This window comes from Coregonus lavaretus (genome assembly GCF_964263955.1).
Source record: "Coregonus lavaretus genome assembly, chromosome: 12".
NCBI classification, from domain to species: Eukaryota; Metazoa; Chordata; class Actinopteri; order Salmoniformes; family Salmonidae; genus Coregonus; species Coregonus lavaretus.
This window is the reverse complement of record NC_139999.1, coordinates 43,098,548-43,117,387: the sequence shown is the minus strand read 5'-3', so window position 1 is coordinate 43,117,387 and position 18,840 is coordinate 43,098,548. Positions and strand designations below refer to the sequence as shown.

The 18,840-nt window shown below is 41.8% G+C and overlaps 2 protein-coding genes across 2 annotated transcripts; one reads left to right on the top strand and one right to left on the bottom strand.

Moving 5' to 3' along the window:
- The first annotated feature begins 351 nt into the window (after positions 1 to 351).
- On the top strand, positions 352 to 3,332 carry LOC311138144 (uncharacterized protein). The gene is made up of 2 exons (XM_084172813.1): positions 352 to 597; positions 1,462 to 3,332. The coding sequence occupies exons 1-2, from the start codon at positions 372 to 374 to the stop codon at positions 2,343 to 2,345; spliced, it is 1,110 nt and encodes a 369-aa protein (XP_084028939.1). The 5' UTR covers positions 352 to 371; the 3' UTR covers positions 2,346 to 3,332.
- Positions 3,233 to 5,479, bottom strand: LOC311138143 (uncharacterized protein). The gene is made up of 2 exons (XM_084172812.1): positions 5,188 to 5,479; positions 3,233 to 4,787 (listed from the first exon to the last, which is right to left on the bottom strand). The coding sequence occupies exons 1-2, from the start codon at positions 5,372 to 5,374 to the stop codon at positions 3,595 to 3,597; spliced, it is 1,380 nt and encodes a 459-aa protein (XP_084028938.1). The 5' UTR covers positions 5,375 to 5,479; the 3' UTR covers positions 3,233 to 3,594.
- Positions 5,480 to 18,840: the final 13,361 nt, after the last annotated feature.

The following is an 18,840-nucleotide window of genomic DNA, read 5'->3' as shown; positions in this document are numbered from 1 at the left end:
GCGACATTTGGAAAACTGAGTGCCATGGTCATGTTTCAGTTCATTGTCAGTGGTTCTCAAACCTAGCCTAGGAGACCCCCAGACATTTCACAATTTTGTTGTAGCCCTGAACTAACACCTGATTCACCTAATCAAGGGCTTGGTTAGTTGACAATTTGAATCAGCCGTGGAATAGTTAAAATAGATGGAATGGCTAGGGTTCCCTGAAGAGAGGTTTGAGAACCCTTACTACACATCTGGAGAAGTCCACTATTTGACTTTATAACTATTTTTCAATACGCAGATGGTGCTCTTAAATTCGGCCAGGGCTATCGGAGCGGAAACAAAGATCACATGCATCGTCACTTCCGTGAAACTAGATGTAAACAAAGATGGTGGATTGTGAAAATACTGCTCACACGGAAAACAAAATGAAAAAATTGGAGTTGTTGAAAATATTTTTCACAGAGAGATTAGCTGCGGCTGCAGATGAGATATTTGGGGCTGTGAAGGGTACGATAGTTGAGTACCAGACAGAAATCGTTCGTTCCAAGGAGGAGAACAATCATCTCCGAAAGCTGCTGGATATCGCTGTCCAGCGCGTTCTACTTCAAACAGGTAGCTAGTTAGCGGAATGAACGCTAGGCTACCAACCTACTTTTATTTCGCAAAATGAGGGAATTGGTTGTTGTTGAACTCCATTAGCTAATCTATAGAAAACACAATACCAGAATGTGTTTATACTTTTATTCCTAAGTATTCGAGAATATGAATAGCCTATTAGATACCGACCCTATCGTTACGCTTGTTTACATTGAGCTGCACTGGGGTGGGAACCCATTCATCGTTACATTAAGACACCTTTTACAACGGGTGGGTCTAATCCTGAATGCTGATTGGTTAAAACCGCATTCCAGCCGGTGTCTATTCCACAAATTATCACCAGCTATATCTGTGATGTTAAAATGCCTATTTACTCTAATCCATCTGACTGCACAATCCAAATAAACTTGATAAACTTGATCTCCAGTATAAAAATTATCTAGACATGATCTCACATTTCTTTTAGACTAGTATTTAGTTTTCAACAGCGGAGATTTGTATAAACCTTGCTGTCTGTATCCAACATTTGCAACATTATTTCAATATTCAAATTCAATCTCCAGATGTCCCATATTAATGAACGCGTCGGGATGAGACAGGAAGGCAGCTTTTCTCAGCCAGTCGAAATCATGAATCAGCATTATTTTTATGGATTATATACTAAAGTTATTTGTATATATATATATATATATATCCATAAAAATGATGCTGATTCATGATTCAATAGAAAACAGGTAAAACGAAACAAAGTGCAGCTAGTATGCTGTCTTTCCAGCTTCAATTTGAAGTGATTGTGTTAGCTGTGTTGTTGGCTAGCTCCTCTGTGATGCTGAAATAGAATTGCCTTCACCCGACTTTCTTAATTTATTTTTCCTCTAGACTGTCATGCTATCCATCTCACCGAAGATGCATCTTCACCTGAGCAGCAGCATCGTGAGCAGGAGCGGACGCCCGGTCTAGGCCAGGAGGACCCAGAGTCCACACAGATTAAAGAGGAACAGGAGCTCAGAAACAGTCCAGAGGAAGAGCAGCTTCAAGGGCTGGAGTCTGAAACCAAAGGAGAATCCATATATACGCCTCCCTTTGTGAAAAGTTACTGTGATCAGGACCTACCTCAGCCTTCACATCTTCCCCAAACCGTGGACAACAGAGAAGGAGACTCTTTAGCTAGGACCATATCTAATAAGCAGATCAAAATAGAGAATGAAGGAGAAGGCTACAGCACATCAGAACCAACCAGTGACTTACAGCCTGTATTCACCGTGAATTCAGACTGTCTTGCAGCTCGGAGTGAAAACAGTGCCCAACCCAATATCAACAATAGAATTCAGAGAGGACTCTCAGAATATAAGGCCCCACAGCCACAGGGAACATATGAAAGAGAAAGTATAGGTCTACACATACATGTTAGAGGCCAGAACACCTCCAAGCTACCTCAACAGAGATCCCCCAATCAAGCCCAAGGCATACAGAGAGTGTATCCTTGCCGGGAGTGTGGGAAGTGCTTCAATTTCTCTTGTCAGTTAGAAGTCCACATGCGATGGCACAGCAAGGAAAGACCATTCAGCTGCTCTGTGTGCCGAAAAAGCTTCACCACCATCAGCCTGTTGAGGAGACACCACCGCATTCACACTGGAGAGAAACCCTACCGCTGTCACATCTGTGGGAAATGTTTCAATCAGTCGGCTCACCTGAACACCCACTTTAAAATTCACCCAGGGGAAAGACCACACAGCTGGAAAATGGCTCAGTCAAAACGTTAACAGCAGAGACATCTATGCTCATTCTTTTGAAATTAAGTACTTGGCACAGAAGGAGAGTAACATGTAAATCTGGGCAGTTTAACTATTGTCCTGTATTAAAAACACTAGAAGAATCAGTGATTGATGTTTTAACAAAGCATTACAATACAGTGAGGACTGGTGATGTTGTTCTTTTGTAATTACACTAGATTTTACAGGATGCAGAGGGTAGAAAATCCATCTTATTCAACCTAACTAGATGCAATCAATCAATTTATTTGAACATCCTTATCTATTTCCCCTTAGGACTTGGACCTGACTGCTGGGCTGTATGACTAGCCTATTAGGGTCTTGCCACAGTTATCCTTATCCCTAATAATAATAAGAAGAATACATGGGACTTTAAGCACCTTTCAAAAACCCTAAGGACACTGCACACCAAAACAAAACAATACAATTAATAAAAGCTACTTAGCTTAGGCTAGGTCTGAGTAAGGGCGAGCTAAGCTTAGGGGAATGCAAGACTAAACAAGTGGGCTTGGATATTGTTTTTGAAAATGCGGGTGGCTGGGGGGGGGAGAGAGTTTCAGAGTTTGGGGGCAGCGGTGCAAAATGCTTTTTTAGCAACAAGGAAATGGTGGAGCGATTTCTGCGTAGTGCATCTTTAAATGTTTTAGTAAAGAATTGGTCTGTTTCAAGTCAGGATGACTATTTGTGCAATCTTCTACCATTCAGGCTGCAGCAATATGTGTGGGTGTAGTACCATGTCAAGTGTATACTGTGTTGGCGTCTTCTGTATATAACGATCTCACTGTTACACTATTCTTACTGTTACCAAAAGTCCTACCCAATTTAATTTCCAATACAGCAAGTGAAAAAGGGTTTCCCAAAATGACATTTGTTCAAAAAACATTTGCAACATTTGTTTTATTAAACCATGACATTTTGTGCAACACAGTCAAAATAGATTTGACATAATTCAATATTTAAACAAAGAGTCTCATTCTCAAACACACACGTGGAAGGTATTTCAGTTCAAGCAGTCACATACACATTTTCAAAACATGCCATTTTAATTAATCCAGTAACAGGTCTTTGTTAGACACACCACTCTGTGGCTCCCCACAATGTTATGCATGTTCATGCATTCATGATTGTCTACCTTTTTCAACCTAAAGCTGTGACTTCTGAGATACAATAAGTATATCATTCTAGATATCAGTTAGTACCTTTCAATCTAGTTTAAACTGACACATTTTCCCCACGCAAATCATGATTCCTCCAGTTTGTGAATCAAGCTCATATGCCTTCTAAGGGATCCCATCCGATTGAAGCGTTTGCTGCATTCATGGCACGGATGCGGTTTCTCCTCTAGGTGAGTCTTCATATGCACTGTCAGGGCTTCACTCACAGCGAAGGCCTTGCCACATTCTTCACAGTGATGCGGTTTCAACCCTGTGTGACTCGTCATATGTGTGGTCAGGGATCTCTTCACAGGGAAGCCCTTTCCACAAACATGGCAACGATGCGGCTTCTCCTTTGTGTGTGTCCTCAGGTGCATCTGCAAGCTTCCTTTTCGACTGAAATGTTTACCGCAATCTTGACACTGAAATGGTTTCTCCCCAGTATGAATGACTTGGTGTGTTTTTAAAATGAATGATGTATGAAAGCGTTTTCCACACACAGGACACTCAAATGGTCTCTCACCAGCATGAGCCCTCACAATATGCACTTTCAGGTTCGCCTTATTAGTGAAACATTTACCACACATCTGGCAAAAAGGTTTGGCTCCGATGTGTGTTAGCAGGTGATCCAGCATGCTGTCTGTGGACTCAAAGCCATTTCCACACACACCACAGAGATGATCTTTATCCTTTGCATGCATTCGCACATGATTGATTAAATGATTTATGAAGTCAAAAGACTTTCCACACACTTTGCAAAAACACGGTGTGGCTAGTCTTTGGCGGCGTGATTTTGTACGGCATGGAAACGTCTTATTATCTTTAGAAGTGGTTTGGGTGCTGTTTGATTGTAATGGTTGTAGCCCTGATGGTAGTCCTCCACTGTCCACCCCATCGTCACTTTCACTGTTTTCAGTCTGAGCTGCAGAACTGTCAGGATTTACTGCAGAGAGGGACTGAGAGTCACTGGTTGGTTCCCAGTGAGACACACCATAACACTCTTCACCAGGTTCTGTTTTGATCTCTCCCGTTGTGTTGATCGATAGTGAGTCCCTCTCTCTGTTCTCCACTATTTGAATGTGGTAAAGATGGGGCTCAGGTGGTTTCTGATTACAGTCCTTCAAAATGCAGTCTTTGCTTATTAACTCCTCCCTCTGACTGGTCCCAAACTCCTCTGGTTCCTCTTTAATCTGTGTGGGCTCTGGGTCCTCCTGGTCCAGACTGGGGCTCCACTCCTGCTCAGGGAGAACCTCTTCAGAGAGAGTGAGATGCTGTGGGTCTGGAGGGAAGAACAAAAACATAGCTAACTCGCATTTGCTGACATGCGACATACAATCGAAATATAATTAGACTATAAGTTATGCCCTGACACTTGTTTAAAAGCAATTATGTAAATTTCTTATGTGTAACATTTCCAGATGCTTATTGGTAATTTCTATTGAAATATCGCTTGATTTTTGTGACCAAATCGTTACAAAAATAAATATTTGTTTTTGTGTATGAGACTTGATGTATAGCTTTAAAAATAAAAAATGTCACTGCCATAGCAATCCTAAGTGACATTTCACATCCTAATGTGAATGGAATACATTGGTGTTTTGTTAGGCCCTTTGGAAGGCACATCAGACATAGACAGACGGAATGTGTCTTTAGTAAAATAAAATCAGTCAACTGCAAACCTGCTTTCGGTAACTGAGGATGGAAAGCGATATCGAACAGCGCTCGTAAACGATCGTTGTCCTCCTTTGAACGGGAGATTTCTTCCTGGTATTCCGTTATTGTTTTTTCCACGGCCCCAAATATTTCAGTAGCCACCGCTCTTAGCCGCTCACTGACAAATAGTTGTAACAACTGTAGTCTAGACATTTTCTTAAGAAGCAGTTGTCCTCTTATGTCCGATACAGTTAGATATATATCATACAGAGACGCGATAAGGGTTTCCTCCAATGGCAGTATATTTGCTCCCTTTGAGTCAGTGACGTAGCCTTCACGACGTTGAAAGTATTTGTATTACCGCCACCTACTGTGCAGGCATGCCAGGCCTCTGCACTGTTGGTTTGTGTGATCTGATCTATGGATGAGACTGAACAACCCATTTTCTATCCATGGGCCTCATTTATAAACGCTACATACGCACAAAACATGCGTGAGCTAGTTTAAGGCAAAAGTGGGAATTTATCAAAACTGAACTTGAGGTGAGAATGTGCTTATCCTCCCGCAAACTTTAGACCATGCATAAGCACAGTTTATAATAATAATAATATGCCATTTAGCAGACGCTTTTATCCAAAGCGACTTACAGTCATGTGCGCATACATTTTTACGTATGGGTAGTCCCGGCGATCGAACCCACTACCCTGGCTTTACAATTGAGCTACAGAGGACCAGTTTCAAGTGGTTGAAGTATTGCACGTCTGAATACTGTAATGTCAAATTTCTCGAGTAGACAATATTTCATTTATAAACATAATACATATATCATAACCATTGTAGAATACATTCCTCACCTTTTCTGGCCATGATGAGTTCATATTCCAGAAGTTGCCATACAACAAATAAGGCCTACAATGCACATCTCTCATTGTGCCTATTCGTGTTATCGTTCGCTCACTTGCTTTCTGCTTTTGTTTGACCTCTCATCATTTTTGGAATGTCTCTCCCTTTCTTTTGCTTTGTTGCATTGCTGTTCAATCCCCAATTGCTGTTCAACTCCCCCATTGCTGTTCAACCCACCCATAGCTGTTCAACCCCCCATAGCTGTTCAACCCCCCCATTGCTGTTCAACCCCCCCATTGCTGTTCAATCCCCCCATAGCTGTTCTACCCCCCATTGCTGTTCAACTCCCCATTGCTGTTTAACCCCCCCCATTGCTGTTCAACCCCCCCCCCCATTGCTGTTCAACCCCCATAGCTGTTCAACCCCCCCATTTCTGTTCAACCCCCCCATAGCTGTTCAACCCCCCATTGCTGTTCAACCCCCCAATGCTGTTCAATCCCCCATTGCTGTTTAATCCCCCCCATTTCTGTTCAACCCCCCCATAGATGTCCAACCCCCCCATTGCTGTTCAACCCCCCATAGCTGTTCAACCTCCCCATAGCTGTTCAACCCCCCCATAGCTGTTCAACCCCCCCATAGCTGTTCATCCCCCATTGCTGTTCAACCCCCCCATTGCTGTTCAACCCCCCCATAGCTGTTCTACCCCCCATTGCTCTTCAAAACCCCCATAGCTGTTCAACTCCCCCATTGCTGTTCAATCCCCTCATTGCTGTTCAACTCCCCCATAGCTGTTCAACCCCCCCATTGCTGTTCAACCCCCCCATTTCTGTTCAATCCCCCATTGCTGTTCAACCCCCCCATTGCTATTCAACCCCTCCATAACTGTTTAACTAATTGAGTTCTCTTTTGTGTTGTTTATGCAATCTGCACTTTTCTTTGTCTTGTTGGGATTGAGGACTACTCTGGTTGAAGGTCTCTCACTGGTGTTGAAAATAGCTGTGGCAGGTCATGATCAGGCATAAGAGTGTACAAAACATTAGGAACACCTGCTCTTTCCATGACAGACTGACCAGGTGAATTCAGGTGAAAGCTATGATCCCTTATCGATGTCACTTGTTAAATCCACTTAAATCAGTGTAGATGAAGAGGAGGAGACAGGTTAAAGAAGGATTTTTAAGCCTTGAGACAATTGAGAAATGGTTTGTGGCTGTATGCCATTTGGAGGGTGAATGAAAGACAACATATTTAAGTGCCTTTGAACGGGGTATGGTAGTAGATTCCAGGGGCACCAGTTTGAGTGTGTCAAGAATTGCAACACTGCTGCGTTTTTCTCGCTCAATAATTTCTCGATCAATATCACAACATTTTAGTTCAACCATGGATGGTTACCTTGTTTGATATTGTCACCCTTTGATATGCCAAAACGGTAAAAATGTACCATGCTTTGTGATAAATTGATATAGTGACAAATAGAAGACACCGTGTAGAAATACAGTAACACATGTCAATTGCCCACATACATCAATCAATACATTCAATTCATTCAACTAACAGAAGTGACATGAGGGGAATGTCATACATTGTTAAACTGTTTCTTCAGATATTCGGACTGAACTATGTTCCCCTCATAGAGCACTTCCACCCTTGTGTCTTGTCTTCTTCATATGCTCTGTCAGGTGTGCATTTGGATGGAAGCCTTTATGACAAACATGGCAACAAAAATATTTGGTTAGTTAACTTCGAGGTTCAATTGTTGTGAAGAAGGCGTCAGGGCGCCCAAGAAAGTCCAGCAAGCGCCAGGAACGTCTCCTAAAGTTGATTCAGCTGCGGGATCGGGGCACCACCAGTGCAGAGCTTGCTCAGAAATGGCAGCAGGCAGGTGTGAGTGCATCTGCACACACAGTGAGGCGAATACTTTTGGAGGATGGCCTTGTGTCAAGAAGGGCAGCAAAGAAGCCACTTCTCTCCAGGAAAAACATCAGGGACAGACTGATATTCTGCAAAAGGTACAGGGATTGGACTGCTGAGGACTGGGGTAAAGTCATTTTCTCTGATGAATCCCCTTTCCGATTGTTTGGGGCATCCGGATAACACCTTGTCCGGAGAAGACAAGGTGAGCGCTACCATCAGTCCTGTGTCATGCCAACAGTAAAGCATCCTGAGACCATTCATGTGTGGGGTTGCTTCTCATCCAAGGGAGTGGGCTCATTCACAATTCTGCCTAAGAACACAGCCATGAATAAAGAATGGTACCAACACATCCTCCGAGAGCAACTTCTCCCAACCATCCAAGAACAGTTTTGTGACGACCAATGCCTTTTCCAGCATGATGGAGCACCTTGCCATAAGGCAAAAGTGATAACTAAGTGGCTCGGGGAACAAAACATCAACATTTTGGGTCCATGGCCAGGAAACTCCCCAGACCTTAATCCCATTGAGAACTTGTGGTCGATCCTTAAGAGGCAGGTTTTCTCTTCTGGGTGTAACTTCCTGAAATGCTCTGCAAAGTGTCCCTTCTGGGTAAAGTGAGTGCCACACATATGGCATTGAAATAATTTCTCCCCTGTATGTATTTGCATATGTCTTTGAAGGTGTTCTTCTATAAGGAAACATTTACTGCACACATGGCAGCTACATGGTTTCTCCCAGGTTTGGATTTGTTGGTGGGATTTTAGATACCTTTTGTCAGAATGCTTTCTCAGAGTTGATGTACTACTCACATTGATGTGTGTTTTTTCATGTTGAATCAAATTAGTTTTAACATTAAAATACTTCCCACACGCCTTGCAACAATAAGGAGCATGGCTTTGACTGGGTGATTTCAGGGGGAGCAAATTTGTGGTTGTCATGTCTTGACTTTTGCTTTTCCTTCTTCGTGCTCTCCTTGTCAATAGCGGCTCTGACCCTGACAGTATCCCTCCACTCTCCACATCATCGACACATTCATTGTTTTCACTCAGAGCGGCAGAAATGTCTGAATTTACTGGAGAGAGGGGCTGTAATTCACTGTTTGGTATGTATAATCCGTAGTCCTCTACATCAGGTTCTATTTTGATGTCAAGTGAATCTACTGTATGTTGGTGTGTAGAGAGTCCCTCTCTCTGTTCTCCCTATTTTGAGTTTGGAAAAGAGGTGGGTGCTGAGGTGGGTCCTGAACACATTCACTTTTCACACATGGAAGAATGAATATAAACTCTTTGATATCAGACTCCAGACCCAGAAGCTGCTCATCCTCCTTACTGGTCCTGAGCTCCTCCTGCTCCTCTTTAGTCTGTGTGGGCTCTGGGTTCTCTTGGCCCAGACTGGGGCTCCACTCCTGCTCACAGTGCTGCTGCTTAGGGGGAACCACCTCTTTAGGGAGAGAGGGCTGCTGGGGATCTGTAGAGATGAAGAAAGGAATAGCTAACTATATCATGATATACAGTGCACTCCCCAAAGAGTCGTTCCATGTCATTTCAGAAAGCCATGACACCCACCATCTCGATTGTTCTGAATTGTTTCTGCAGTTAGAAACAGATAAGATTGGCATTCCTGAAACATTATTTTGTTGAAATTACAATTAATTTCAGAGAAATTAAGCTAACTAATTGCACTCAAATAGGCCATTTTAATCTACAGGATTCAGATAATATTCAGAAAATACAGTACCCAACATCCAGACCTAACTTTTTCCTACTAATGAGTAAGACACAATTGTCAAAAGCCACTCCCCATGCCAATCCCACCCCAACAACCAGTATACAGTATCAGTTCTCTGTTTGACAAGTAGTACAGTATGAAGCTGTGGCTTGGAGTATTGCTTCTCCATACTATGTAATGTATTCCCTGTGAATCTGGTGATGTTTTTTTCCCCCGTTCAGAGAAATGTGTAATTGAAGTCACATTATTTACCATAAAGTAGTGTGAAAGTAGCTGGTTCTGACCACTAGATGCTGCTGTTCCTGCTATACTGCCACACTCCTTTATCCATTGTGCTGGTCTCTTGTGTTTATTAAATAGATCACAACATTTCCTTTGCAACTTTGGGTAGAAAACCAATATATTTGGCTGATTATGAAATAAATTGTGTGGTCATCCTCACAATTCAAGCCAGTCCTCCATGAAAGCAAATCAGTTTGTCCTTTTATGCTTAATCTCTGACCAGGAAACGGCCCCTTTATTCCCTTCAAAAAAGTCTGGACTAGTTACTGTAGACCATTCCTGGTGAACAAGCAAACTAGAAGGCTAAAGCAGTTCTAATGGTTTCAATGTTATGGACTCTGGTGGTCTTCAATGGTAAAAATCCCAAACACATTGGATTTAATGGTAAATGTGTCTAATCACAATACATATAGAGCTGTTTCCTGATAATTTTATTACATTTTAGTTATTTAGCAGACACTCTTATCCAGAGCGACTTACAGTTAGTGAGTGCATACATTATTTTTATATTTTTCATACTGGCCCCCCGTGGGAATCAAACCCACAACCCTGGCGTTGCAAATGCCATGCTCTACCAACTGAGCTACATCCCTGCCTGCCATTCCTCCCCTACACTGGGCCAATTGTGCGCCGCCCCATGGGTCTCCCGGTCGCGGCCGGCTACGACAAAGCCTGCATTCGAACCAGGATCTCTAGTGGCACAGCTAGCACTGCAATGCAGTGCCTTAGACCACTGTGCCACTCGAAAGATAAAAGACATAAAATGCCATGGAATTAATTATTTTATTAGGGTTGATACAACAGTTTAGTCCCTAGCCCATTTCTCCATCAATGTTTTGGGCTTGTAGGAAAAGTCTTCATATGAGAATTACATAGGGATAGCCCTCTCAGAGAGCGGCCACTTGTTGGACTATTCAAGGAAAGTTGAGTTGAAGCATTAGGTTCCTAAGAGAAGGACAAACTAAATTGCTTTCATGGAGGACTGGCTTGAATTGAGGATGGCCACAATTTATTTATGAGTCAAATCTATTGGTTTAGAACCCAAAGTTGCAAAGGAAATGTTGTGATCTATTTAATAAACACAAGAGACCAGCAAAATGGATAAAAGAGTGTTGCGGAATAGCAAGAACAGCAGCATCTAGTGGTCAATGCCTGGTACTCTCACACTACTTTATGGTAAATGATGCAAGCAACTTCAATGACTAATTTCTCTGAAGAGGGGGAAAAAAACATCACCAGGTTCACAGGGAATACATTACTTAGTATGGCGAGGCAATACTCCAAGCCACAGCTTCATAGTATTTGTCAAACATAGAGAACTGATACTGTATACTGGTTGTTGGGGTGCGATTGGCATGGGGAGTTGGGGGTGTGTGGGTGATTTTTAATATTTTTTTACAATGACTAAGACAATTCCTTATGTCTTAGTCATATGTAGGAAGAAGTTTGGTCCAAATCCGATGTTTCCACACCTGGATTGCACAATATTTGCCAATTGTTATTTTCAAAATTCTTCAAGCTCTGTCAAGTTGGTTGTTGATCATTGCTAGACGACCATTTTCAAGTCTTGCCATAGATTCTCATGAAGATTTAAGTCAAAACTGTAATTCGGCTACTCAGGAACATTCACTGTCTTCTTGGTAAGCAACTCCAGTGTAGATCTGGCCTTGTGTTTTAGGTTATTGTCCTGCTGAAAGGTGAATTCATCTCCAAGTGTCTGGTAGAAAGCAGACTGAACCAGGTTTTTTGTTTCTTTTTTATCCTGAAAAACTCCCCAGTCCTTAACGATTACAAGCATACCCATAACATGATGCAGCCACCACTATCCTTGAAAATATGGAGAGGGGTACTCAGTAATGTGTTGTATTGGATTTGCCCCAAACATAACACTTTGTATTTAGGACAAAAAGTTAATTGCTTTGCCACATTTTTTGCAGTATTACTTGCAGTAATATTTTTTATTCTGTACAGGCTTCCTTATTTTCACTCTGTCAATTAGGTTAGTATTGTGGAGTAACTACAATGTTGTTGATCCATCCTCAGTTTTCTCCTATCACAGCCATTCAATTCGAACTGTTTTAAAGTCACCATTGGCCTCATGGTGAAATCCCTGAGCAGCTTCCTTCCTCTTTGGCAACTGTGTTAGGAAGGACGCTTGTATCTTTTGTAGTACCTGGGTGTATTGATGCACCATCCAAAGTGCAATTCATAACTTCACCAAGCTCAAAGGGATATTTAATGTCTGCTTTTATTTTGACCCATCTACTAATAGGTGCCCTTCTTTGCGAGGCATTGGAAAACCTCCCTGGTCTTTCTGGTTGAATCAGCTTTTGAAATTCACTGCTCAACTGAGGGACCTTAAAGACAATTGTATGTGTGGGGTACAGAGATGAGGTAGTCATTCAAAAATCATTTTAAACACTATTATTGCACACAGAGTGAGTCTATGCAACTTATCACGTGACATGTTAAGCAAATTGTTACTCCTGAACTTATTTAGGCTTGCCATAACAAAGGAGTTGAATACATGGTGAACACTCAAGACATTTCAGCTTTTTATTTTTAATTAATTATTTAAAAATTTATAAAAACATAATTCCACTTTGACATTATGGGGTATTGTGTGTATGTCAGTGACAAAAACGTTCAACTTAATCTATTTTAAATTAAGGTTGTAACACAACAGAATGTGGAAAAAGTCAAGGGGTGTGAATAATTTCTGAAGGCACTGTACAACTAGTAGCCATTTTGGTTGTGAAGTGCATTAGCAAAAGGCTTTGTCCTTTCTTTAGAACAAAATGCAATTCACCACTTGGCTGTCTATTATATCACCCTTTCACACCACCTCATAAGCTTGCCTGCTGCAGTTGTTCAAGAGATGTCAATTTTGCAGCCAAACATGCAACATAGAGAAGACCAGCAAGGGGGCCCTCATCAGCATCATGCAGACATGCCCTTGCTGTGAGCATTCCTATGAATGGAACATTCATCCACATGTTGGCAAGTATCCAACCATACAACCTTCACCTGTCAGCGGCAACAGCTTTCACAGGTTCATAATTCTTACAAATACAGAGTGTAATCCACTTAATGACTTTGATACATTTGATAACCCAACTGTGAAACATAATTTATGTAAACTGACATTATTTGTTACTTATTTTCTACTTCTTAGAAAATACTTAATATAATGTCCAGGGCATAACCTAGCCTGGTGGAACCAGACTGATCACTGTGTTCACCATTCTATTTCACTTCAAATGTTACGATATCTGAATGAAATAGAAAGGTGAATGCAGCGATCAGGTTGGTTCCCCCAGGCTATTCATAACCACAATTGATAATATAAATCAGTGCTCTGTCTGTGTGTGTGTTTGTGTGACCGACCAGTATCTTTGATGAGGGGCTAGAAGCTGATCTACACTGCTATGCCCATCAATGGGGCTCTGGCAAAGACCTCACCTCTTGCCTGCTCACCAATGGTCGTCGATGGGGAAAACAGAATTAGGTAGGTTTAGTCTGACCTGTTCAAACTTCAACATAGTATACACTACCGGTCAAAAGTTTTAGAACACCTAGTCATTCAAGTTTTTTTTCCTGCATGATTCCATGTGTGTTATTCCATAGTTTTAATGTCTTCACTATTATTCTACGATGTAGAAAATAGTAAAAATAAAGATAAACCCTTGAATGAGTACGTGTTCTAAAACTTTTGACCAGTAGTGTATGTTTGTGTGTCAGATATCACCTATCTCTAACTGGTGATAGAACAGTGACTGTGTGTATGTGTTCACAGATGTATGAGATGCAGAGAGAGCTGGCACTCACTCAACACATCTACAATGAGGGGGTTTCTAATAGTACAGTACAGCACACATGTCCAGTAAAAGCAACACCCTTTCATTTCATGTGTCACTGATTAACTCTGTCTCAACTCTGACTATTTCTACCGAAGGACAGGAGATGCTTTTGCCAGACGGCAGCCTCAGTCGTTTGATGGGGAGACCATAATTGGTTACGTTTTATCTGACCAATTCAAACTTTCACTTAGTACCTGTTTGTGTGTCAGATATTACCTATCCTAACTGCCATTGGTAATAGAACAGTGACTGTGTGTATGTGTTCACAGAAACATTACATTTACATTTTAGTCATTTAGCAGACGCTCTTATCCAGAGCGACTTACAGTTAGTTAATACGTTATTTCTTTTTTATACTGGCCCCCCATGGGAATCGAGCCCACAACCTTGGCGTTGCAAACGCCATGCTCTATCAACTGAGCTACATCCCTGCCGGCCATTCCCTCCCCTAACCTGGACGAATTGTGCGCCGCCCATGAGTCTCCCGGTCGCGGCCGGCTGCGACAGAGCCTGGATACGAACCAGGATCTCTAGTGGCACAGTTAGCACTGCGATGCAGTGCCTTAGACCACTGCGCCAAACATGTATGAAGCCAGAACATGGAGACTTGCAAGATGATGTGATGAAGTCCAGACGGGCTTGATACTGATGTCTCTGAATGGAGAGAGCCCTGGTACTTTTAATTGTATTGTCTTTTTTTTATTATTGAATTGAATGGTATCAGTCAATATTGGGAGGGATAAACCCTGTGTAGCTATGACCACTCTGACATGTTTGCCAAGATTGCCCTATTACCTATTACCGGCTGAGAATGAAAATGAAAGATGTACATTGTTATATTAGTAGAACACAGCATCTATGGTATTATGTAAAGGGTTGTTTATTCTACATGAACCTGTTACTACATTTGAAAGTGATTTACATTTTAGTCATTTAGAAGACACTCTTATCCAGAGCCACTTACAGTTAGTGCATTCATCTTAAAATATCTAGGTGGGACAACCACATCACAGGCTTAGAAAGTAAAATATTCCTCAATAAAGTAGTAACTGTTTGAAGAGGTAGGGTTTCAGATGTTTTCAGAAGATGGGCAGGGAATCTGCGGTCCTAGCTTCAGGGGGAAGCTGGTTCCACCATTGGGTAACCAGCTTTAAAAAAAACATGGTTTAGAATATCTACATAAATTCAGCAATTACATTCTTCTCTTATTACTCTGTAGGCTTCTGACCTATTCAAAGATTCTTCTGGCATCTCACAATACATCTGCCTGTAGTTATTAAACTCAACCTGCAGGAGGTTTGTTTGTTTTGATTGAGTGCGGGGAAACAGCTGCGGGCAAGGTTTTGACAGATGGGTGTGTCTTGGTGGTGGCAAGGACACACCCCCAAGCCAGATGCATTTACATGAAGGAAAAGATGGCGGAGGCGGAGGCGGAGGCGGAGGATGAGGTGGATTGTGAATCTAATGGCGGTAGAATCAAGGAGGATTGGAGTATTGTTCAAAAGAATGGAAAAAGGAGCAAAGTAGGGTACAGTGCGGAGAATGTCCCTTTATATCTTGTAGGAGTAAGGTTTATTAGTGAGAAGCAGCTTATAGAAATAACAATCTTGAAGAATACATTTGAGCTATCCAAACTGGTGGAGAGAGTGATGTGTAAAGTGAAGGATGTGAGGATCACGAGAGGCGAGTTTGTTTAGATTTTTTGTACTTCTGAGGATCAGAAGGAACGTGTGTTGCGGCTCTCCCGATTTGAAAAGTTAGACATGTCGTGTGTCTCTTCAGAACAGGGCACCCCTCAAGTGGGTAATACCTGGCGTCTTGTGGGATGTCGATGTTAAAGAGATGAAAAATATTCCTAGATTGATTGATGCACGTCTGATGAATCAAGTGGTGAATGATGAAAAAGTGAAGAGTTGATCTGTTCTTTTATTTTTTGATATGGAGTGTCTCCCTACTCAAGTGCAGTTGGAGTGTATAAACTACAAAGTCAGAGCATTTATCCCAAGACCAATGCAGTGTGAACACTGTAAAGTTTTTGGTCATGTGTCAAGGGTTTGCAGAAGGGAGAAACCGAGATGTCCAAGTTGTGGAAAATATAATTTAATGTGTTGTAAAGGTGATGAAAAAGTAAAATGTTGCAATTGTGGTGGGAACCATGAAGCCACGTGTTTTGAATGCCCGACAAGGGTGAAAGAAAATGAGGTGGCCAAAGTTAGGGTTGTACAGAGCATTTCCTATGCAGCAGTGGTTAAAAGGGTTGAGGGTATAAATGTTGCTCATGAAGAGTCCATGGTGGTGGATTGGCCTTCAATGCAAGCTGCAGGGGTTGCCTTTCACCAAGATGATCCTGACATTTTAAAGGTTAAAAAGGTGGACTTTGTGGCCTTTATCGCAATGGTGATAAATGGCACTGCTAAGGTGGAGAACAGATCTAGGAAGATTGAAATCATTGTGATTGCGGCGGAGCGGTTCCTGGTGCTGAAAGATTTCACAGCAAAGGAGTTACATGGAACATTAGAACAATGCTTATGAGGAAGTAAACCATTGACCCACGCAGCCAGCACATTTTTTTCGCAGGTGTGCAGTCCCAACATGCGACAACGCAATGAGACAACATGGTCCGATAACTTTTCACGAACTTCCTTTGGACGACACAGATTTACTGAGGCCTTGGCTAGTTGTTCTTCATAGACGCATAAACACTCCCGTCCGCAGACTTCGTGCTTTGGATCTACGGGTATGTAGCGAACATTTCTCCGATGCCAACTTCCTTAAACCACCACCAAACAGAAAAGTAATTGGTAACGAAAACATATTTGAAGAAAACAGCTGTACCAAACGTAGTAGGACGTCGCCGTGCCTGTCTAGGACCTACAGAAAGTGAAGTGGAGGTAATAAAACCCGCCCTGTGTTGATCACACTGAAATAAAATGTTTTGTATTTCACACTTTTCTCCAGGACAGCTGAACCCAACAAACAACTCATTTCTGCCCCTGTCATACATAGTAACATGAATAGTGATATTAGCCCTATAAATAGTAAGCCAAATAAACTTTTACAATTGGACATTGTCTTTCATAAGTAAAAAGATAATGTCCAATTGTAAAAGTGTATATAAAACACCATGAATGTGGTGTACTATAAAACAAAGAAAAATAGGTGCAGTGAATTGTTGGTTTTACAGGGTCAGCCATAGTAGTACAGAGCAGCCATGGAGCAAATTAAGGTTAAGTGCCTTGCTCAAGGGCACATCGACTGATTTTTCACCTCGTTGGCGCTTCGAACCAGTAACTTTTCAATTACTGGCCCAACGCTCTAACCGCTAGGCTAGGAGAGTGACTGTAGTTTGTCTTGTCCCTCTAGAGCCTGTCTGTGTCCACCAGCCCTTTGGACCTTCCATCCAGCTTAGACAGCCGACTCAGTATGACTGTGGACCTTCCATCCAGTTTTGACAGACCTATGGACCTCCAGAGCCTGTCTCTGCCTACCAGCTCTGTGGACCTTCCATCCAGCTCACAGACCAGACCCAGTAGGAGGAGTGTGGGTACGTAGCAGAGTATGTGAGCGGAGCATGCCCAATTTGACTGGAGCGCGGAGTGAGTTTCCCCAAGGCTGGAGCGTCTGCCTTCTCACCCACTCCAATTTTGCCCCAATAATGCTCTTGTAACACTCACTTCACCATCTCAGGGCATGCCCTGCCCAACATGCATTTGTTGGCTACTTGTGTGCTGCTATATCCGCTTGCTTTAGCTACTGTCATGAAGTTTGCTAAATATTTTCATAAAGAAACTGATAAAGCACACAGGTGCAAAAATCTAGGTGACTTACAAAGATGAGGACCAAGATCAAGAGAAGGAGTGATGTAGTGTCCACAACTAAATAATCATTGTGGAATCTGAAAAGACGCGTATCCCGAAAGCATGATGGTGGACTACGTGCACATGTTAAAAGAAAGGAACGAGGTGGGTAGATAACTAAGTGTGTCATTGTAGCAAAGTATTTATAAACAAAAAATCTGATCTATTAAAAGTTGCATTCATTTTCGTTCTATTAGCTATACAATAGGCTATCATTGATTTTGGCCCATAGGCCTGACATATTACCTTTTTCAAGGAGCTTTCTTTTTTGATAGGGTAATTTTGCCTAAATACCTTTAGGCCTACCTATAGAAATGGTAAAAACAACTCTGCATCCCTGCCCAGCCTCGCAAGAGTGGCCGAAGTAGGGCTGGTTGATGTGGCCTAAAACTCATATCTCTATTTATTTATTTTTATTTTTACTTATGGCCGATTCACAATATATATCTAGAAAAATAAAATACAAAAATCTCTAAATAAGCTTTGTTGTACAATTAAAGGTCAAATACACTGCATTTAAAACAGTGCATAATGCACATTCACATTCACATTCACCATGCATAATGCACATTCACTAATAATGTAGCAGGCATTATAGAAAATTAAAGGTCTCATAAACAATATCTCAAGCACAAGCCCACGTGCTAGTGAGTAGCCAGCTAATATTTATATTACAAGTTTAGCCAACTTGTGTCTAGAAATAATTTCACAAGCTCTGAATTCAGCTAAACACAGCCTTCTGTCCCTCTCTTAACTGTTTGAACAGCATGCTAGCCTGTCCACTTTGTTCAGATGTTGAAATCAAGTGGCCTACTTTATTTCTTAGAATGAGAACGAGTTGCCAATTCCTTATAATTGTTTCATGCTTATTGCACATTTATAAAACACAGACTAAAATGCTTTATTTAACTAAAATGCTGCAAGCGATACGTGGTACCGTAATGCGTGCGCGACAAACTGAGCATACATTTTCCAGAATGAATGTTCATTGGTACATCCTTTTTAGTAGTGTCTGCTCTGCTCAAAATTTGAGGTGTTGAAACATAAACAAGGTATGGTTTGAAAGATTAACTTCTCCTCTATTACAGTAAAAACAATGTCTCCATGAGTTTCGGTGTCCATATGACCGATTCTTTTGGACCAAACCTCAAATGCAAATAGCTAGTTGAAACCGTTTGTCAGAGAGGAAGAAGTGATC

Bases quoted from the DNA above. Each gene is read 5' to 3' on its own strand.
- LOC311138144 (XM_084172813.1), top strand. From the start codon at position 372: ATGGTGGATTGTGAAAATACTGCTCACACGGAAAACAAAATGAAAAAA. The intron at 598-1,461 runs GTAGCTAGTTAG...TTTTTCCTCTAG, and splicing joins GCGCGTTCTACTTCAAACAG to ACTGTCATGCTATCCATCTC.
- LOC311138143 (XM_084172812.1), bottom strand. From the start codon at position 5,374: ATGTCTAGACTACAGTTGTTACAACTATTTGTCAGTGAGCGGCTAAGA. The intron at 4,788-5,187 runs GTTTGCAGTTGA...TCTTCCCTCCAG, and splicing joins TCCTCAGTTACCGAAAGCAG to ACCCACAGCATCTCACTCTC.